Source organism: Bemisia tabaci, chromosome 3 (assembly GCF_918797505.1).
Source record: "Bemisia tabaci chromosome 3, PGI_BMITA_v3".
NCBI classification, from domain to species: Eukaryota; Metazoa; Arthropoda; class Insecta; order Hemiptera; family Aleyrodidae; genus Bemisia; species Bemisia tabaci.
In genome coordinates, this window is record NC_092795.1 from 57,671,890 (window position 1) to 57,695,018 (window position 23,129).

The 23,129-nt window shown below is 39.9% G+C and overlaps 1 protein-coding gene across 1 annotated transcript; it reads left to right on the forward strand.

Annotated features, from left to right (window-relative positions):
• The first annotated feature begins 252 nt into the window (after positions 1-252).
• LOC109034164 (cysteine-rich protein 1) lies at positions 253-18,091 on the forward strand. Its single transcript, XM_019047165.2, has 3 exons — positions 253-501; positions 14,605-14,757; positions 17,249-18,091. Exons 1-3 carry the CDS (start codon positions 462-464, stop codon positions 17,287-17,289), a joined length of 234 nt encoding a protein of 77 aa, XP_018902710.1. The 5' UTR covers positions 253-461; the 3' UTR covers positions 17,290-18,091.
• Positions 18,092-23,129: the final 5,038 nt, after the last annotated feature.

Genomic DNA, 23,129 nt, shown 5'->3' on the forward strand with positions numbered 1-23,129 from the left:
GCGCATAATGTTGAATTCGTTGGCGCTTAGCAAATATGTAGCTCTGACGTAATGTATGGATAAAAGTAAGAGCACGTCGTCACGATTTATGACGTCATGTTGTCATATTGCATTTCAGTGAAGACCATAAGACGGCAGCGGTTCGTAGCTTGAAGCTATGACGTAGCGACTAAGTTATTGGATAGTTAAGTGACGAGGGAGATAGACCGGTTGAAAATGGGAATATCTGGACAGACGGAAGATGTTTGGAAACAAGGCCGAATTCACTTTCATTCACCTGCTCTTCTCCTTCTCCCACCATATCCTCGGCTCTACGCTCGATCTCCTCCGTCAAGCGGTTCCAACATTCCTCGTTAGTCCACATTCTCGTTTGTTCCTCATTCGTATCTATTTTGTTACGTCTCCTCTAATTGTTACGTGACATTCTTTATTTCAAGTAATTTCAACCCAGTTCAAACAATATGAGCCAGTGCCCCAAGTGCGGGAAACCTGTTTACTTTGGTGAGCATCAATATTTTGTATAAATGTAGTTCTTTTTTTAGACAAATTGCTATCGCGACGATAGGGTACCCGCAACTCATTTTTCTTTTTTGTTTTCCTGTGTGTGCTCAATGATTTAGCTATTACAGAGGCTCGAATTCAACCAAGATCGGATTTTGAACATCGAAAAGTTCAGATTTCGTCTCTCCGTTTATTACACTCATTTTTTCCCCCAGATTTAGTCTCTCCATTTCATGAAAAAAAATTTTCCCCCAGATTTGGCCTCTCCGTTTCATAAAAAAAAAAAAACATGTTTTCTTCCCTTCCTACGTATAGCTAAACGTTAAATTTTTCAAATTTATTCATCTTTTTGAAAAAAAGGCTAGATATTGGAGAAACTATGGTGGATTTTTTAACACATTCCCGTTTTTGGTCCAGGCTTCGTTCTGCCCACTTATTATGCCTCTTTCGTGTCATCTTTATCCAGCCAATTGTTAATTTGAAAAACTCAAGTTTAAAGGTGGGAATAATCGAACATCTGTTAAACAGTCCATTGGGGCTGAGCATTGTGGTCAAAATGTCAGATTAATTGCAGGATTGAACTCTCTTTAATGTTTGTATTGAAACGGAGACCCGCTTTTTTTGACGTAAGAAAGTCCGTAGGTAAACTGCAACCCCTAATTAGGCATCTATGATCTGTTAAAACATTACAGCCACAGGCGTACCCCTTAACATCTGAGCAATGCAATTTTATTCTCAAGTCTCCTTAAAAAAGAAAACTAAAACAATTCCATAAACTTAGGAATACAGGAGAAGCCCACACCTACTTACACAGGGGCCAAATGGACTGCATTTTGCAATTTGGAACTATAAAATCTGGCTCTTCTGGAAAAACACTTATGTGCATAGGGAAACTAATGGCACATACGCAGTTTTTAAACCGGGCTATAATTTATAGTTCCAAATTGCAAAATGTAGTCCAAATGTAGAGGTGATTACATTTTCTGAGGAAACTCGCATTCTTCGTATTCTCATCACCCTTACGTGATCCAATCGAGAACTTTTACACATTTTTAGATTCAAGTTTGTTTGGGCGAAGATGAATTATGAACGATTGCAAGCCACCATAGAAAGCCGATACGAGTGGCCAAGTGATTAGATTTTCATCACATCATAGACAAAATTCATTGATTTTCATGTCTCCTGGGGGCCAATTTTTCCCCCTGTCTTTTCCAAATTTGTCGGATCCAAGAGTTTCTTTGACATTTTAAAATAATCTGTTTGCGCGTTATACGAAAACCAATAGAAAATACATTGATTAAGGAATTGTGACAAATTATACTTGGAGACTGAAGTTTTCGGTCAGTTTTTCTTCGCCTAACATTTCGTCGCTCATCTGACGTAAAGGCGTATCTGTATATCGACATGAACCACGGAAAGCATCTAGTCTTACGCTGCCGTGCTAAGGAAGAACGCCGTATGAACATTCGAGAGTTGCCAAATTTCCCTCTACAAAATGTTTACTTTTGTGGAAAAGTTATGAATATTTTTCCTTGAAATTTTCAGGAACTTCATGTGAAATTGCAAACAACATTGCCGGACAAAAATTGGAAGACAAATAGTCATATGTTTACAAGAAAATTCTTGTTTTGGAAATGGAAATTTGGCAACGCCTGGGGGTTCATACGGCGTTTTTTCTCAGGACGCCAGTACGGAGCACATAGCTCATGGGAAAATTGAGATACGCCCTACGTCAGAGGTTCGACGATTTGTATGCCGTGTTACACTCTGGATCCTTCAGAGCCTTACTGGGGAAGAACGCTGTATGAACTTTTGAGAGTTACCAAATTTCCTTTGATAAAACGTTCATTTTTTAGGAAAGTTATGAATGTTTTCCCTTAAAATTTTAAGAAACTTTTGGTGAAATTGCGACCAAAATTATACTTGAAAAATGGGAAGGAAAATATTCATGAGTTTACCGGGAAATTCGTGTTTTATCAAGGGAAATTTGGCAACGCCTGGAGGTTCATACGGCGTTTTTCCTTAGCACGGCAGTCCAGAGCCCATGACAGCGGCTAAATGAAGGTGGATTGTTGAAATAAAATGAGGCCGGTAACCTTGACAGAGGAATTTCTAATGACAGGTCCGTTTTCTTTACAAAGGAGAGGGTGAATGGGTGTGTTTTCGAATAATTTCGTTCTTTTCATTTCCGCACGTTCTTCTGGTTGCTCCGTTGATTGCAGAGCAGCGTTAATGTGTGCGTTGCGCGCAGGGTTGCCAATTGGGGATCCGAAAATCCAAGGACCTACTTTTCATCCGGCCCGGTGGCCTCCTAAAGATTTGAAATTCGATGAGGATGATTGAGTAGGAATGAAAGCTGCCGTGCTGAGGAAAAACGCCGTAAGAACATTCGAGAGTTGCCAAATTTTTCTGGATAAAACGTATATTTTTGAGGAAATTTGTGCTTCTTTTTCCTTGAAATCTTAGCATATTTCAGATTCAGTTGGGACAAAATTGTCCGAAAATTGTGAAGAAAAATTGCAACAATTCGCTCAGGGAATTTGTTTTTTATTGAAGTAAATATGGCAACGTCTGAAGGCTTATATGGCGTTCTTCCTTAGCACGGCAAAATGGTTCTTTATTCTGCTTACGCCTGTATCTCGTTTCGTCACTCACTGCTCTCAACCTATCTCCTATCTCAGTTCGTTAAATTCTGCCTTTTTGTCCAGTTCCTTTCGAATTTTAAGCCCAAAAGCACTGAAAATCTCGAGCTTTTTCGAATTGATTTTATAACAGACCCTAGTAAAAATAAAACTTCATCGTCATGTCCACACGATCAGATGGACGAACAGTGATCATCGCAGCAGTCCTACCGGATTGAGATGGGGTCCGCTCCTGTTTCTTTCTTACCTGGAATTCATGGTCTAGAATAAGTGAGTTTCCAGGTAAAAAAAAGTGCAATGGTCCGCATGACATTCCGACGACACTATTGCGATGATGACTTGATGATGTACTTGTAACTGTCACGATCTTTTGAATATCACGACGATTTTTTACTATGAAAAGAAGGGAACAGGCGCACGGAGAAAAAAAGAACAGTTAATTTAACGAAAGTGTCTACTTGGAACTTTTCTACGTTAATTTAACACCGAAAAATCGTTGATCCAAATGGATAGGGTACTTGATGTAAAAGGACGTCTCATTTGAATCAACTGGACTAGTCTTGCTGAATTTTTTTCAGTCATGCCAAATGGGAAAGCCCTGTTACCGTAACTGGAATTCCATGTTCCTCACTTCTAACTGATGAGGCGTGCTTACACCTTAACATTCCTTATTTCGTCTGCATGAGATAACGGATGCAATGCCGTAACGGGAAGGGTGTTAGGCTAGGAATCGATAGATCTCGGGTTCAATCCCCAGATAGGTCCCAAAATAATTTAATGCGCGAAGAACTTAGGCAGTATGTATATCCTATATAATTGTAAATCAAATTAGGTGAATACAATCTTGTGATTTGGAATGTATGGATATCGGATATAACGACATCGGTTATAACGACATATCGGGCATAACGACGTAAACTGGTCGGTCCCGGCTGAAATCCCATTCATTCAATGTATTTATGTATCGGTTATAACGACATCGCATATAACGACATATCGGTCATAGCGACGGAGTTTTCGCGTCCCAACAGATGTGGTGATCGGTTATAACGACCTGAGCGACAGCAACAGAGGCCGAAGAGGAGAGGATCTCGTTTCCAGACGCCCTAGAAGCCATCACAACTGTTCAAAAATTCCTAATTTTGAACTCAGAATGGAACGATTCCACTTTATCACACTTTACGCTCGGCCCATAGAGCGTTACAAAAAGGGTACGCGAACACGATTGTGAAGCAAAAAGAAATCACGGACTATTATTCAAATTAGAAGTTTTATACTTCTTCGGTATTGCGCATATGTATTGCAAACATAATGTAGTGTGTAGTGCATGTATTCTCAATATTATAAAATACCTTGTTTTTACAAATTCAAACAAAGTGTTTTAATTAAAATTAGTCCTAGAATAAAAAAATAAATGAATTAAATAAATATTCAATTCAAATAAAATTAGATAAAGCTAATAAACAAAGGTGTTACTGAAGAGATAATGAATCAGCAGCAAAATTCACCGGGCCCTGGAATCCCACCTACAGCACAGCCTTGTTCTCAGCTCTTTAACATAGGGTACGTGCGTAAAAATTCCACTATCGGTTATAACGACTATCGGCTATAACGACCGAATATGGCTGGTCCCTTCAAGGTCGTTATATCCGATATCCACTGTATATTTTATTTAATAAATACTTACATGCTTTCAAAGGCCAGAAACTAGGGGCAGAGTCTCTGGAAATTTTCCAGTGATACCAAATAATTTTTCCCGTCATTTCAAGGATATTTTCCAGTTAATCCGAGGATAATTCCAGTTACCGCAAGGATTCTATCCATTTAAAACAAGGATAATTTCCAGTTACTTCAACTAGAAAAAATCTAACTGGCTATTCCAGTTGATTCAAGTATCATTCCATTCCGGGAAATATTCATTGGAGTAGTCTCATTGGAACAAGTAGTTTTCTGGTTGATCTGACTAAAACATTTTCTCAGTGTAGGATGTTTAGGTACATATCCGTAGTCTACGCTGTCGTGCTAAGGAAGAACGCAGTATGAACATTCGAGAGTTGCCAAATTTCCGTCAATAACATGCTCATTTTTGAGGAAAGTAATGAATATTTTTACTTTAAACTTTCAGAATCTTTAAGTGAAATTGCGAACAAAATTATCTAAAAAATTGGGAGGAAAATATCCATATGTTGATCAAAAAATTCGCATTAAATCAAAGGAAATTTGGCAACGCCTGAAGGTTCATACGGCGTTTTTCCTTAGCACGGCAGTATGGTGGGGATATCGCAAGTCTTTCAATAAAAAATGTGGTCCTCCCCAAATGCAGGGAGTCTGTAAGGTCTCCACTTTACAATTGTCAGATATTAGGTGAGAGGCACGCATTTCTTGCATAGGACGCTTAAATCCAGCCTTGATTTTAAGTATGACACTTAGATTTAGAGATCTCGTTTTTAAAATAGTCTCATTTTCATTAGTCCGCTTGTTTTGACTCCGCGTCAGTCCGCGTTGCTATTATTTCGAGGGAATGGTCGGGCTCCTACGAAATTCTCGTTGGATTTAAAGGTGTTATGCATCCAAATCTCATTGCTAACGTGACAACATTGCTGAGCGTACTATTTAAATGTTATCGCGTTTTTACCGCTGAATTCCGTCCCTATCTACTAAGTATTTTTGCCAATTCAGTATTGCTCAACCAAAACACTTGAATTCTAATTGATGCACAACCTAAGTGGGTAACAATGAAACTCAAAAAAAAATCCTCCGTCAAGATTAATCTATTTCGACAATAGAACAAGGAGTTCCCAATAATCGTATAGCTCATTTTTTCTGAGTGTGTGCTTGATGGTAGTCCCGTCTCCCCCCCCCCCCCCCCCCCCCGGTCTTGTGCGGATACTCATGAGAGCTCAAAATTTTTTTCTCTAATTGAAAATTTTGGACTTTTATGCCTTGTTTCCCCCACAAAATAGTGTAGACCAAGCACTATTTTACCACTTTGTTACATACAGTTCAGGCCACTTTTCTTAGCGTTTCTTTCTCGTTCCATACATCTGTCGAAGGCAATTATTAGTCAAATCAGGCATTTTATCAAATGCCTAGGCCAGTGGTTAAATTTTGACAGTTTACGTAATTTCTGTAAATTTATGGCAAGGAGTTCACGGGTTTTCAATATAATGGGAAGAATAACTCTTCAAATCCGCGAATTCTCCTCGTTCGTTCCTTTTTACATGCCTTTAGTGCATTTAAATGTGAAAATGTTAACAATTCTCTGTTTTATGACGGCTGAAAATTTCATGAGAAATGCGCATTCAGGATCTTAAAATCGTTTGAAATACTATTGTATGCTGCATATTTTTACAGAGAATTCTTTCTTACAGGAGCAACAAATCATTTTTTCTAAAAATAGGGTAAAAAATCAAAATGTCAAACTAAGTAAGAATATTTGACTATTAATTTTTAGACAAAATGTCTGATTTGACTATTTGCCTTCGACATATCTACCGCCAGTCCTAGAATTCCCGAACAATAGAGAGGCTTTTGGCATTCCTCCTTCCTATTTCTCTCGCGAAGTTAGTGGTGACCTTGTGGTTGTCACTGACTTTGTTTAAGGAAAGGACAAGAGTAGCTTTGGCGACCTTTGACTCAGTAGCAAAATCGACCCGCGACCCAGATGCGCATGCGCGAGAGTAACTCGTGTTTTCGATGATTGATCTTGACCTTAGTCACCAAGGATATCCTGGAAAGAGTTAATGAATTTGATGACTCCTCGCGGAACACGCTTCCACACACTCCTTAAAAGGTAATCGAGCGAATTTTGATAGACTGCCCTGAACATATGTCAGTTGAAGAGGGCAGTCGGTCGCCTCTGACAAGGCGCCATTAGAAAATGGATCATGCAGCTCACTTCTCATCGCGTAGTAGCATTACTTTCTTCATGTTCCGGAGTCAGTGGTCAGTGAGTCAACGAACCTCGCTCACCCTGAAGTCTCGGGTTCGAATCCCAGCTGGATATGCACACGCGCCATGAAGCTCCCACTCAGTGCGTTGACCACTCTGTTTGTCCATTTTTATTGGTTACGGATTCATCCATGTTCTGCTACTTTAAAGATGTTTGCGTAGTTGTTTTTGTATTTCTCAAGAGGCCGATTTTACTTTCTAGTCACACATCAAAAAAACTAAATCGAAAGATGGTATGAAAACTGATTGAAAAATCTTAATTGGGAAAGAACCATCAGATCTCCATGAGCAAACTTATTAAACAATGGAAGTGCCACTGAATATATTCCTTTTCGATCAGTATAAAGTTGGATCCATAGTCAGTCAAGTCCATAAATTTGCCACTGAGAGTTTCTTCAATTTTGACGTGCGTTTTGATTTGGAGGTTAAATCTCTTTGGAAACGATTTGGAGAGGACCTAATAAACATCGATCGTAAAGGAGATCAAAGACTAGAAAATGCGAGGGAGTTTCGCAAGATGTGACGAACCTATTTCAAAAGGAAAACGAAAAATGAAGGGAGAGTTTACCTTTCCTCATTTAATGAAAGTACTTACACGTATAATACTTGGAATAAAACGTATCCGTTTTATTCCAAGGTTGCAAAATTGACTCACACAATTCAATTTTTAACTGGAATATACCTTTCAAGTTACAATGGAAAATGTTGATTTTTGCAGTGATCTGCAGAAAATCAGACAAAGTTCAGTTCGAAATGTAAAAATAGGGTAAAAAATCAAAATGTCAAACTAAGTAAGAATATTTGACTATTAATTTTTAGACAAAATGTCTGATTTGACTATTTGCCTTCGACATATCTACCGCCAGTCCTAGAATTCCCGAACAATAGAGAGGCTTTTGGCATTCCTCCTTCCTATTTCTCTCGCGAAGTTAGTGGTGACCTTGTGGTTGTCACTGACTTTGTTTAAGGAAAGGACAAGAGTAGCTTTGGCGACCTTTGACTCAGTAGCAAAATCGACCTGCGACCCAGATGCGCATGCGCGAGAGTAACTCGTGTTTTCGATGATTGATCTTGACCTTAGTCACCAAGGATATCCTGGAAAGAGTTAATGAATTTGATGACTCCTCGCGGAACACGCTTCCACACACTCCTTAAAAGGTAATCGAGCGAATTTTGATAGACTGCCCTGAACATATGTCAGTTGAAGAGGGCAGTCGGTCGCCTCTGACAAGGCGCCATTAGAAAATGGATCATGCAGCTCACTTCTCATCGTGTAGTGGCACTACTTTCTTCATGTTCCGGAGTCAGTGGTCAGTGAGTCAACGAACCTCGCTCACCCTGAAGTCTCGGGTTCGAATCCCAGCTGGATATGCGCACGCGCCATGAAGCTCCCACTCAGTGCGTTGACCACTCTGTTTGTCCATTTTTATTGGTTACGGATTCATCCATGTTCTGCTACTTTAAAGATGTTTGCGTAGTTGTTTTTGTATTTCTCAAGAGGCCGATTTTACTTTCTAGTCACACATCAAAAAAACTAAATCGAAAGATGGTATGAAAACTGATTGAAAAATCTTAATTGGGAAAGAACCATCAGATCTCCATGAGCAAACTTATTAAACAATGGAAGTGCCACTGAATCTATTCCTTTTCGATCAGTATAAAGTTGGATCCATAGTCAGTCAAGTCCATAAATTTGCTACTGAGAGTTTCTTCAATTTTGACGTACGTTTTGATTTGGAGGTTAAATCGCTTTGGAAAAGATTTGGAGAGGACCTAATAAACATCGATCGTAAAGGAGATCAAAGACTAGAAAATGCGAGGGAGTTTCGCAAGATGTGACGAACCTATTTCAAAAGGAAGACGAAAAATGAAGGGAGAGTTTACCTTTCCTCATTTAATGAAAGTACTTACACGTATGAATACTTGGAATAAAACGTATCCGTTTTATTCCAAGGTTGCAAAATTGACTCACACAATTCAATTTTTAACTGGAATATACCTTTCAAGTTACAATGGAAAATGTTGATTTTTGCAGTGATCTGCAGAAAATCTGACAAAGTTCAGTTCGAAATGTCCAACAATTTTCCAATATAAATCAAATTTGTAAAGGTAAATTTTACCGCGTTGAAATGCAGTCAGCAGTCACGTTTTTTTCGTCTGGTGCCGGAATCACACGCTGAATTTGGCAGCTGAATATGGAAGTCAATGTTCATCGTTCAACAGCTGAAAATTTCGCAAATTCGAGTTATTTGCATCCGGATGTGTATCAAATCTATTCGAATAAGTCAGACAAATCCGCAAAATTCAGGCGTCGGGCCGATGACTTCCACATTCAGCGTGTGATTGCGGCATGAAAAACGACGCAGCGCATCGTTTTACATTGTCACACTCACCGATCACCATCCTCTTTCAAATCGTCGGAACCGCGACGAATAATCATCTTCAGCATCAGTCTGAGATTCAAATGCGATCGTCGGTCAAACACCACGCCGCAAGCTTATCGATCGAAACTGTTACAAAGACTCTGCATTAATCTTAAGTGAAAAACTCAATTAGGGAGAGCACTGAGCCCCTGGAACACCGACTGTGTGGAGCGCGAATCTACGCGCGTAGTGTGTCGTGCACTGCGATGAATTGATTGATCCGCCGTTCGAACCTATGGGAAAGGATCGATTATCAAAGTATCTCTTGATAATCGATTCTTAACCATAGCTTCGAATGGGAAAAGATCGATAGCTGGCATGCTGCGAAACCCGCCGGGCGCATCCCGCAACGCGCAGCCCGTGTAGTGATTCTTCCCAAGAATGGGACCAGAACCGAACCTCATCTTACGTAAGATGACACCTTAAAGCGGCCCCACTCCTTATTACTACCGTCGTAAGGAAGAACGCCGTATGGGCCCTCAGACGTTGCTAAATTGAATTTGATAAAATATGAATTTTCGAGGGGACTTGAGAATATTTCCCTTCCGATTTTTCAGAGATTTTTTTTTGCGATTTTAAGTAAAATCTCAGAAAATCCTACGGAGAAGTGATCATGATTTTTCTTATACTCAAATATTGTGCAGGCAGAAATCTGGCAACTTTTGAATGTTTATACGGCGTTTTTTTCACTTAGTGCGGCAGAATTTATTTCACAGATGGCGACTCGCGACCGCGGCTTCGACCGACGACGACCGCTTGCTACCGGGTGTCTTCAACCTACCGAGTCTCCAAATTTGGCCGAATTCCCTTGAATACTGAAATTTATGCAAAAGTACTACAGATTTTGGATCTCTTGCGAGGCTTAGGAAATATAAATAACCCCCAAAAAATTAAGTAAAAATTTTTCAAAAAAAAAAAAAAAAAAAAAAAAAAAAAAAAAAAAAAAAAAAGCTGCTTCTCATACAGATGTTTCAAATCAAGGCAGCTCTCGTGGTATAAATGAACCAGCGCTTTGAATTAGTTCAATTCAATTCATTCGCACTCTCGCTTATTTTGTGGGGGTAGTTTTCACTTTACTAGTATGAGGCTCCCCCTCCTTTTCCTTGCCCACTGCTTTCCGGATTATTTTGTTCTTTTTGATAGCACTAGTCAATTCTACCAAAATCATTGTTGCTCTGTCATAACCCTCTTTTCGTTCGTGTCTTCCTCTCTTTCCTCTTTCTTCCTCGATCGTGTGTCCACTTCTGGAAACGGCAACACGTGTTAGATCATAATTTCAACTTAAGTTCCTGTTCCATCTCAGCCGATGAATATTTACCGCGGCCTGGCCTGGGAACACCTGGAACAATTAAACTGTTCATTCTGACTCTGCCTCAGAGTTCGACTCACCCATAGGATTTAATAATCCGCAAGTTAAAATGTATATATAGTCTAGTTTAAGTGTACTTCTAAAATGTAAATTACTTAATACTCTATGTAGGCGTAATTCAAGAATAAATTAAAAAAAAGATCATAATTTGGCAACGACGCGAATCCATAAGATCTCGCCGGACAGAGACAGGGACGATGGGACGGGGGCCAGGCCAGGGGCCTTCCTCGTCCGCGCTTATTTGACATCTTGAGCTGAGGCTTACTTACGACACTTTCGATTAATCGCAAGAGTAGGCACTCGAACCGTGTTGAACGCAGTTCGACGCCGCGGCGCGCACGGTCAGGTGCTAATAAGATAGCGTCCAGCTGAGCGCCATGACGTTATACCCTCCACGTTGCCACGTCAACGAGTGATAGCCGTACGGTGAGAGAAACGTTTCAATGGTGATTTACTCCAAGTTAATCATGATTCTCTTCGGCAGAGAGATAGACGACGAAAACGAAATTCTATCGCGTTCATCAACCCGCAGTCAGTGAAATAGAGAGGTGGCGTTGATCTCACAAAAACTGTGAGGTATCTATCTATGGGGGAGGAATAATTCTTTAAGGATAAGAAAAAAGTAAAAAAATTAAGCTACGCCAGGGGTTACATTTGGAGGCATAAACGCACAAGAGGTCAATCTTCGTGGAGCATATACACTGTTAAAAGTTTGGGAGTGAAATTCTGTTTCGGAGTATACATAAGGCCCAAAACCCCGAGTCATATGAAGGCGGATAGGAATTCTCTTAAAGTGATGTACACTTTTTTGGAGCGGCGTCTACTCTTTTTGCGGAGTGCGTCGCATGCGTCCAACAGACAACTTTTCCAAGGTATAGCGCGAAACGGGTGGGAGCTATTTTAGGGTTACACTGTCACATCTCCACGGAAATTCGCCACTTTTTCTAACGGAAACTCTAAACAAAAAAACCTCCGGCTTGTGTTGCCGAAGCAAACTTTCTTCTTCTCCGGAGAAGATCGCGTTCTCTTCCGACCAATAGAATAAGCTCCGAAATTGATTTCCGAGAGCATTAAGAGCGTTAAGGCTTGACCGTAACCTGGTGCTCTGGTGAGAGCAAAATCGAGTAAAAACTGCCACAAGTGGCACCACCAGATCAATAGGACTTAAGTCATCTCTGTTCGATCTTTCTCGTTCCATCGCTCACCTCGCGTTCATTGCTTTACGACCCTGTCATACTTTTTCATGCACTGCTATCAGTGCAAACGTGCACATTATTCATCAACTGCCATACTTTTGCCGATTTATGGTTGTTGTAGTCCGGTCACGGTGGTACTAATAAATTAAAAAAAATAAATTACCGCTGAGGTTTAACCTCACACGCTGTTTTAAAGATTTGGGGATGCTCTTAAATACCACCGAGAAAACGCATGATGCACCCACGCAAAAAATTACATTTCGATTTATTAGTTACTTTAATCAATGGGAAATAATCTAATTAGCTGTGGGAATAATTTTATAGTTCAATAGTGATGACCGAAGTGCAAAACCACGTATCTCTGTTGCGGTGTTTCAAAATTGCCGCTCCTATTTTATTTTTTCGATGAGCAAGAAGTTAACTTTATAGCTCGGAATTCACACAGAAAATTTTGCGAATCGAGGAGAAAAAGCAAGGCACTTGTCTAAGTTCAGCCGTTCTCATTACGTTGACAAGTTTTCAATTGAAAAAATAGTCCAACAGGAAGTCTGCAATGTCGCAAACGGAGATACGAGCTTTCGCACTTTAACCATCAATATCCATCCCTTGACAACATTTGATGTAAACAAATGAAGTCAGAAATAAATATTGAACTTTAACAAAACAATTAAGGGCTCGCCCTAATACTCTGTCTCAATAACTGTCTCAAAAAAAGTATCGTTTGAGCTGTGCAAAGTTTTAGGAGAAAAGTCTGTCTTTTACAGCCCTTTTGAAGCTTCGGAATCTACTCAGCCCTCAATCTGCATGTGCCTTGAGTTCATTCTCTAGGCACGTGTGACAGCTATTGCTTTACTTAATGACGAGAAAAGGCCACATACTCTGCTATCCGTACTTTGAGGCATTGGATATGAAGTATACAGACAAATGTTTTGTGTGCTTGATTTCCTGAAAATAAGGTCGGACAGTCAACTTGACGCCAGTGAAGCAGCGCTCGGCAAACTTCAATTGGATTGCAAAAACAATGAATACCATCCATTCATTGACAAAAGAGGGTTTCATTTAATTAATTTCTTGTTCACCGCCAAGGCTTCTCGAGAACAACAAATGTACACTCCACGATTAAGCTCTGAAAATTCGCTACTGAGAAAAATTTCAGGTCTAACGATGAAAACTGAAACTTCGTTCACCTCTTTCCCTAAAATCGGCAAAAATCATGATTGCTTCTCAACGATAATTTTCGGGATTCCTCCCCCGATCAAAAAAGTAAATGTTAAGACAGAGATTTCAGGGAAGAGCACGAGGGTAGAAGCAAGCATACTGCCGTGCCAAGGAGAAACGCCGTATGAACCTTCAGGCGTTGCCAAATTTCCTCTGATAAAACACGAATTTCCTGGTAAACTTCTGAATATTTTCCTTCAAAATTTTCAGATAATTTTGTTCGCAATTTTACCTGAAGTTCCTGAAAATTTCAAGGAAAAATATTCATAAATCTTCCTCAAAAATAAACATTTATCGAAGGAAATGTGGCAGCTCTCGAATGTACATACGGCGTTCTTCCTCAGCACAGCAGCATATAGGAGGAGAAATACAAGCGTAAATATTGAAAAGGGATCCTATCCCAATCTTCAAGCTTCGCTCGTATAGGCTGGCGCTGGCAAGACTCTCTGCACTTACATCTCCTCCGTCCATATTTAGCCGGGAAGGAACAATACACATCTTCGATACGAAGAGAGATACGTGTGAAAATAATAGCGGGGGATAAGAGTAGGCGAGTAGGCGTCACTCTCTCACATGGCACATTGCGCCGGCATTTGTCATTAGGTAATTAGGAGACGCGTAATTAGGGCGGCTGCCACTTGAGGCGCTTCGAACGTTCGGCTTTTGTTCCCAGCACTCCTCTGCACGCCTACTCTGCCTTACTATCCATTTTTTCATCCCTTTTCGAAAGAGCTCCCCAATGCCAAGTTTTTCACTTCCTCCCTCACGGCTCAATGCTCCCGCGCCATTTTTATTTAATGAGCCGCGTGCCCCTATGCGTAATTAATTGCTTCCATTTAATTCAATTTTCTTCGGCTCTAATGAAGCATGCATGATTTTCTCGCCCAAAAGGGAAAAATCTGGCAGACCGTGGTGCTGGTCCCATAAAATGGAAAGAGGTACTTCTTCATGTGTGCTCTGAGAGATGCTCATGTGCATGTATTCATATTCATGCCGAAGTAGTAGCAGTAGCCTCTCATGACAGAGTCATTCCTTTCTTGTCACAAATGTTAAGTAGCTTTGATGCGTTCATGTCGCCGCAAATCGGAACTTCATTTAAGGTCTCATGAGATGCTCTGCTCGCTCAAAAACTAAACATCTTATTTATGTCATCGTGTTGAACTGAGGCGTAATCAAGAAAGATCCCGAGCCAAAGGGTTCTGAACTCTCTCCCTCTCCCTCAGAAAAAAATAATAAATAAGTAAATAAATGTCTAGAGAGAGGATGGGCCTTTTTTTTAAATCAGTGCATTTTTTTCATTTCAGCCGAAAGGAAAACATCCTTAGGCAGAGACTGGCATGGAGCTTGTTTGCGGTGTGAAAAATGCAACAGAACTTTGACTCCAGGAGGACATGCTGAGCACGACAGCAAACCGTACTGTCACAACCCATGCTACTCCGCCTTATTCGGACCTGGTGGTAAGTCTCAGGAGGCACACCCTTTCCTAGCTATATGTTGTATGTCCCTCTTCATTTACGCGAGAAGCTACGACATTGATGTGACTTAAGTTGATTTTGAGAACAAGCACGTAAGTAAATGGGGAGAGTTTTTAAAATTATGACGTCACAATTATATCTAAAAGTACCGCACAATCCAAAATATGAGAGGTAACATTTTTTTAGTGTTGACAATGTGTTGATAATCAGTTTTTTTTTTTTCTACGGAATAATCCAAAGCTCTGAACCCTGCTTACAGATCAACAACTAAACCTTCTTTGTGTGCTAGTGCATCATATAACGTAAGAAAGAGATGAAAGATTGGAAATTTCAGTGAAATCTTTCATGAAATTTCACGAGGCTGTGAAATATTTCATATTTTTTATGGGCTAGAGTATGCAACCCGTACTCAAACACTCAATAAGAAAAGAATGTCACAATTTTTACATTTTGCAAAACATGAAAAGTTGCTGAACACTGATAATTTAAACAAGGCGTGAGCATACAACTATTCAAACTCCGCAGTTGTGTTTCTGCCTACGCGACACAATGAAGGCGAAATGCTCGTGTGGCTATGAGATTATCCAATGGCGTGTGCTACTGCTAAGCCACGGTTCGTTTCAGAGGGAGGTAAATAAAATAGTGTTGCCCACTCAAAATTCCTTCGGGATCTTGAAGTAGGATGCATACACAGTCATTTAAGCCTAAAATGAAAATATTCTATCGAGCTCTTCGAAAATAAAATCGATTTTTGTGTTTTTGGCGCTAAAATGGCCTTCAAAAACGATCAATGATTCAATTCCGATGGGTTGTGCATATGCAAAATGGTACATGTATGATGAAATCTACGTATTTTTGGACCAGAAATCGATTGAGCAGGGTCCCGAATCGGTTCGAAGCTTCATTGACCGAAAAATGGGCCTTTTTTGGGATTTTAGGGATGTTTTGGGCCCATTTTTTCCCAATTTTGGCGTGAGAAAACCTGTGCCGTCATGGGTATTGATTATTAGGTAATTTCGGGCGAGAAATCGAATGCGCTTGGTCCCGAGTCACTCCGGGGCTTCTTAGGCCGAAAAATTTTTCTCGGCTTGGTTGGGTTAAGATTATTTGTTTGACCGAAAAAGGAGGGAAAATAGTTATTCTGCATATAAATATTATAAATCCACAAGAGGAGTTCATTTTTCGAGTCCAAATTTATACCGTCTCTTCATAAAGCGCATACGATTTCTCGTCAGAAGGTCTTTGAAAAAGAGAAATTGATGTGTATGTGTGTGAACCCGTCAATCAGTGCAGATCAGCATGCGTGCGCACTGATATCATTCTTCACAGCGCATGATCAGATCTGAGATATGCATCGTGCTTTCATGCAGGAGCTTACACAGTGGACTGGCTGAAGGAGGCCAAAGGTCATCAAATTATAGAAAAGTTTCTTGTTACTTATTCAGGAGTCTCATTTTAAAGTCAAAGAAAGGCCAATTTCAGCATCCAGTTTGAACATAAAAGACAAAAAATATTTTCAAAGCTCTTCCGGAGCTCCACCTGGGCCTACAGCGTATTCTTGGATTAGGAAGCCCCGGAGTGACTCGGGACCAAGCGCATTCGATTTCTCGCCCGAAAGTACCTAATAATCAATACCCATGACGGCACAGGTTTTCTCACGCCAAAATTGGGAAAAAATGGGCCCAAAACATCCCTAAAATCCCAAAAAAGGCCCATTTTTCGGTCAATGAAGCTTCGAACCGATTCGGGACCCTGCTCAATCGATTCCTGGTCCAAAAATACGTAGATTTCATCATACATGTACCATTTTGCATATGCACAACCCATCGGAATTGAATCATTGATCGTTTTTGAAGGCCATTTTAGCGCCAAAAACACAAAAATCGATTTTATTTTCGAAGAGCTCGACAGAATATTTTCATTTTAGGCTTAAATGACTGTGTATGCATCCTACTTCAAGATCCCGAAGGAATTTTGAGTGGGCAACACTATTTTATTTACCTCCCTCTAAAACGAACCGTGAAGGCGAAACACTGTCATTTTAACAAGGCGCGAGCATACAACTATTCAAACTCCGCAGTTGTGTTTCTGCCTACGCGACACAATGAAGGCGAAATGCTCGTGTGGCTATGAGATTATCTGATGGCTGTGTACTAAGGCGAAACACTGTCATTTAAACAAGGCGCGAGCATACAACTATTCAACCTCTGCAGACGTGTTTCTGCCTGCATGATACAATGAAGGCGAAACGCTTTTATGAATACGAGATTATTCAATGACGTGTATTATTACCAAATACTAGTCGTTGAATATAGGATAAAATGGAGACTCTAGTCTAAGACAGTGCACCTGTTGTTTATTAATTATGGGACTTCTGTTTTATTCGTCGAAACGAAACATCAATTTTTGAATTTCATCCGGCTTCACACAAAATTTCCGGTGTTAAAATAATGTGTCTGCTATTTGTTCCCAGGTTTTGGAAGGGGCGGCTCTGAAAGCTACGTCTACAAATAACTTGAGACACATCAGAAAGTGCTAACTCCGTTCATTCCATTGTTCATTCTTCCTTTTTTCCCTTTTCATCTGTTCTGCTATTTATTCCATACTTACTTCCATTCCACTGGCTTAAGATAAGCGAATAAGCAGTTTTCAACAACGCATAAATATCATTTTTCACATGCTACGTACTCACAGCCACTGAATACTGAGACTCTGAGGTAGGATTTTTTTCCACATGCTGCTGAAATGGTTTGTTGCGGCATCCAAGTTGGAAGATGCGTAGATCTAAAATAATTAACACATGTGCCATCTTCTGAGAAATAACTAACATCAAATCATCGCCTTCGGCATTCTTTTTAAGTTATTAATCATCATTTTCATAATTTTGCCCTCGTAATTAAGATTTTTTATTATTGTTATATGTATTTTTAATATTTAATTTATCGAGTTCAACTTATTTGTAACTTCAGGTGACTACTTTTTGAATGAATTAACTTATAATTTTCTTTCAAACTCCATATTTGATTAGAGCTAGAATTGAAAATCAAAATTCAATAGAGGAAAAAGGACATTTTTGTCCATTCATCGAAATTAGTCATATCATGAATTCTGTAATGACATTATTTGTTCTCGAGTCACCATTCTCACTTTGAGAAAAAAAAAGAAGAAGAAAACATCTGTATCGATATTTTGAAGTAGTTTTAATTAATGGACGATTTGAAAAATCTAATATCAATGATTCATGTGCCATGGAATTCAATCCAGCTTTTCAATTTGAAAAACAATACTTCATAATAAAATCTTAAACTCGCCTTGATGCTTTCGTTTTTTGTTTTTTTTTTTTCTCATCCTGTTTACACCATTTAGATTAGTTCCTAAATACATTCCTCGGCAATTTTGGTGTTTGACGTGCGCTTTCTTTTTGTTCATCGTTTGGAGGTTTTCTAATTGAGCTCCTGTAAGAAGCGGAAAAAAAAATAATAATAATTTTCAGTTTCTCCTATGAACCATAACTGAAAGAGAGTTAAGCCCATCTATACGTTTTAGACAACTTAAAAACTTGATACCCAAATGAATCTTGCCCTTTCAACTTACGAAAGCCATACTACTCTAACCGGAGTTCTGCCGTGCTTAGGAAAAACGCCGTATGAACATTCGAGAGTTGCCAAATTTCCTAAAATTAATACCGTATTTTTATCACATTCATGCTCATTTTTCTTTGAAATTTTCAGATATTTCGGATTAAGCTCCGAACAAAATTATCTAAAAAGTTTGAAGGGAAATATTTAGAAGTTTACCAGAAAATTCGTGTTTTATCCAAGGAAATTTGGCAACGCTTGAAAGTTCGTACGGCGTTTTTCCTAAGCAAGGCATAGTTATTTTGAAGGATCAGACAGTCCGGATTGAGGGACATGAATCGTCAAGTAGACTGGGGGATTATCCATGTTCCACATTTAAATCCTCGATCCGATTGCAGAAACCAATGAGAGGACCTCCGACAACATGAAATAAAATGATGAATTCTTGTCTCGATCAACTCTTAAACCAATACAATTGGTAATCCTCATACCTCGCCGTAGACAAATGTTTTATGAATTGTAAGAAAAACTCTCTTACCGAGAGCACCAGTGGCGTGGCAAACTTTGCGATAAATCGATTAATCTTTTTTTTTTTTTTGAATTCGTCTTTATTCATAAAATTTCTGGTTCAAATACAATAGTATCCATAATATATTAATTGACATTTACACAATATTCACGAATAAGACATGCCGGAAGTCATGCAAACATGTGTATCATCGGCCGGTAATCTGTGGCTATACCACTGTGTAACTACAATGCTGTCTTATTAAAAACAAAGCAAGATTGATACATACAACTTTATCGAAGAGAGAAGAAAATAAATAACTAACTGACTACTTGACATCCATAGTGTTTTCAGTTCTACTTTGGATTAAAACATCAGGTTAGAAAACCAATATGGAAAACCATATTGAGAAAAACAGTGGCGTGCGGTCCGGATAAGCAAGGCAAGCACTGCTTGCCCAAAGATTTCAAAAGAAAGAAGAAAGTTACCAAAGTAGGAAAGTGGCAGAGCGGATGGAGGTGGCGCAGCGCGCTGCGCGGCCTGAACACGGGCCGACTCATGCGCTGGAGAATCGCTTGCGATCAGCTGAGCCGAGAGCCACTGCTCGGCGGCGGAATCAAGGCGGGCGGGTAGAGCGGTACGTTCCGAGTCCGAGCCCTTCGCTGCGTGATCGCAGCTCGCTTCTCTTGGCCATCTCCTGGCCCGTCACCGCAGCGCGCTGCTTCTGCCTCCGATGCGCTATCTTGTTCCCTCTTTACGTCGCGGCTGTAATTGCTCCTCCGGAGCAAATGCCTTTATACATTCTATAAAAGTTCGCTCACTTGGATCTAATTGGTGATGAATTAGACAATTCTCAATCCTGTTTTAAGTGCAGAAAGCCCTTTTTTTGGGAAATTTAAGTAACTCAAAAAATTCTAAATGCTGTAGAATAAAGACTATAATACCTCAAATAAGTGGCAAAATTATGAGTTATGAGTATGGAGCCGTACTCCAATGATCAATAACATTCGAAACAAGTTGAGTAGGTAAATGAAATCATAAAGAAGAGAAAAAGAAATAAAACCACAGTTTTTCAAGACGTTCCATCAGATTTCATCCGAAAAATAGAGCAAATAGAGTAAAATTTTAAGAATTTTCTAGGGAGGCTAGGGGGAGGGGGAAGGGAAAGAGGCTACGTTAAACCACTCACCCCCCCCCCCCCCCGGATGGCGAACGCTACAGCTTGCCCTGTCACTGAACCCACCGCACGCCACTGGAGAAAAAATTCCCTTATCAATTCCACTTTTATTTGCCCCTTGGGGTAAAAGATATCTATAAAAACAACTGTCTCCTATTTGAGACTGAAAATCGATTGAATCAACTAGTTATTACATTTCGTACGGATTGAAAATTTTATCAGGTAAGTAAGCACTAATCATCCTTTCTTATCCACACACGTTCTTACTCACTGTCAGTTGTCATTACCGCATCCGAGTAAATTCACAATTGGATGTATTACTGCCAAATGAAACTATATTATGTATTAAGACATGAGCCCTGAGATCCACGAGAATATATGCATAACAGGGCTCACGTCGTAATGCACATAGTTCCGTTTGGCAGAAATACGTCCAATTGATCACTCGATCTTGATTATGAAGTTTTTATCTGATAAAAAAAAAACAGTTTTACACGTATCACAAAGATAATTTTTTATATCATTCAAAATGTGAGAGGGGGGGGGGGGTGAATTCAGAATTTGCGCCAGAACTGCAACTTTCTCATATCGACAGCGACTTCCACCCCCTATCTTTGGCGTAAATGGCAAGTCGAAATTTCAAAAAACTTCAACTTCATGAGGCCGATATTTTAAATTAGTGCTGAAATACTGATGCGAAGTTTCAAATAACAAATCTCACTGGTATCGTCATGCTGAGGGCATCGAGTTTCATAGTTTCATAACTCTTGCAAAGGCGGACTTTCGTGGGAAAGGAGTCGCGAGTCGCCTAATTCAGTTAGGCACTGGCGAGCTGCAATCTGGCATGCTGAATTCGATTCAACTCACGATGCGGAAGCCACTCAAGTGCCGCATGACTGTTAAAAACTAAAACGGAAACAGTGAACTAAATAAGGTACAGATTCTACCTCACTGGCTCAAGATTCTCTCCCTATTTTAATAATTTTTCTTAATTCCACAGAAATTCTCTTGAGCCCTCTCCGTGAGGTGATTCGACGGACGCCATTTTTTGTGTCTGAATGATGTGCGATATATCGCATCGATTCCTTTCATAATTTCAGCTACTTGTCATTTTTTTCGAATTTTGAGATCGCACCTCTGTTGCCATGAGACTAAAGAATTCATGTACTAAATTTGACAAAGAAATTCTACGTAATAAAGTCAGGGGTTTTTTTAGAGGAAAAATATTGCATTTGATACTGATATCGAAACTGCACTCGAATGCGACATTTTTCTTCTAAAAAAACCCTGCCTTTATTACGTTGAATTTGTTTGTCAAATTTGGTACATGAATTCTATGGTTTCATAACAACAGCAGTGCGATCTCAAAAATCGGAAAAGATGACAAGTAGCCGAAATAATGGAACGAATCGATGCGATGGCACGTCACTCCGACACCAACTATGGCGACCGTCGAATCACCTTTAAAAAAAATCCATAAATGATTATGGAGGTCGAATAAGACCTTCGAAAATTACATTCGTTTTTAAGAAGGATAGAATTGAAATATAGGTAAGCCGAGATCACACGCTGACTTTGGCAGCTGAATATGGTACGTTTAGGTTACTTTGCGTTCTACTTCCCATACTAACACAAATTGTCGGTTACTTCCTTCCTCTTCGGTTCACCTCACGGTGTTGTCAGGGTGCATAATGACATTTAAATTCTAATGAAAACCATATACATATGATTGATGATTATTGTAATCATGTAAGATGATTTGAGGTAATTCTGTTAACGTCAAAGGCGCCAGTAGAATATGTACAAAAAACTTACTCACGAGCATTCTTGCCTTTGTTTTCCAATTCATCGCAAACGCCCCCTCCCCCCCCCCCCATTCGGGGCTTCTTCAGTGCTGACACATACTAACACTAAAACTATGACACTAAAAGATCTAACAATAGTTTTCGCGAAATTGGACGCGGTTAATAAGTTTGTTTGTGCGTACTGATGTGTGTACAGGATTAACTTATGTGTTGTATTAAACTTGTTAACGTCCATAAAACTTGTTAACGTCCATACTGCGTCTAATTTCGCGAAGACAATCGTTAGATCTTTCAGTGTCTTAGTTTTAGTGTTAGTATACTGTGTCAGCACCGAAGAAGCCCCGTATGGGGGAGGGGGGAGGCGAAACGCGTCTGCGATAAATTGGGAAACAAAGGCCAGAATGCTCGTGAGTACTTTCTTTTATAATGTGGTTTGATGGAGATGTTGCATGTGTGAGGGATTTGCGATTTGACCATTGATTCTTATGTAAAAGTTCGCAAGAAACACGATGGTGCCGCTGGTTTTCTCTGAAATCAACTCCTAAGCTCAAAAAAAGCTCTCAAGTTGAGGCAAAAATGGAGGGGATATCCCACCCTATACTCTGAGAGTCCACCTCTACACCAAGACAAAGTCTCCATGCAAAGATAGGGAGCAAATACATTAGCAGGGTTGCCACTTTATTTGGGGACTCCAAAACTGAAAACATGGCAACCCTGCTAATATATTTGCTCCCTATCTTTGCAGGGAGAGTTTGTTTTGATGGAGAGGTGGACTCTCAGGGTAGGGTGGGATATCCCCTCCATTTTGGCCTCACTTTGATAGCCTTTTTTGAGCTTGGGAGATGATTTCAGAGAAAACCAGTGGCACCATCGTGTTTCTCGCGAACTTTTACATAAGAATCAATGGTTAAATCGCAAATCCCTCACACATGCAACATCTCCATTGTATTTGAGTTGCATGCTTCTTCACCCTCGAGTGGAAGCGCTGCTGCTTATCTCTACTTTTGTAAAGTGTAAGTTTTTAATAAAATTTATTTTAATCACGAAACAGAAACCCAAAAAAATAAAAAATGTTGGAATATCTCAGGCACTGGCACTCTCCGACTGATAATCGCAACTGTGAGTCGCGAATCACTAACTCTTCACTAACTTGACGGCGAAGACCTTGGTCCGCTACCGCTCGCACCGGTTCGCGGCTCCGAGTTTACTGATCGGAGCACGAGACCAGAGGTCTCCGACTCGAATCCCGGCCCGATAACTTGGTAGTATTAACGTACGGAGTGATG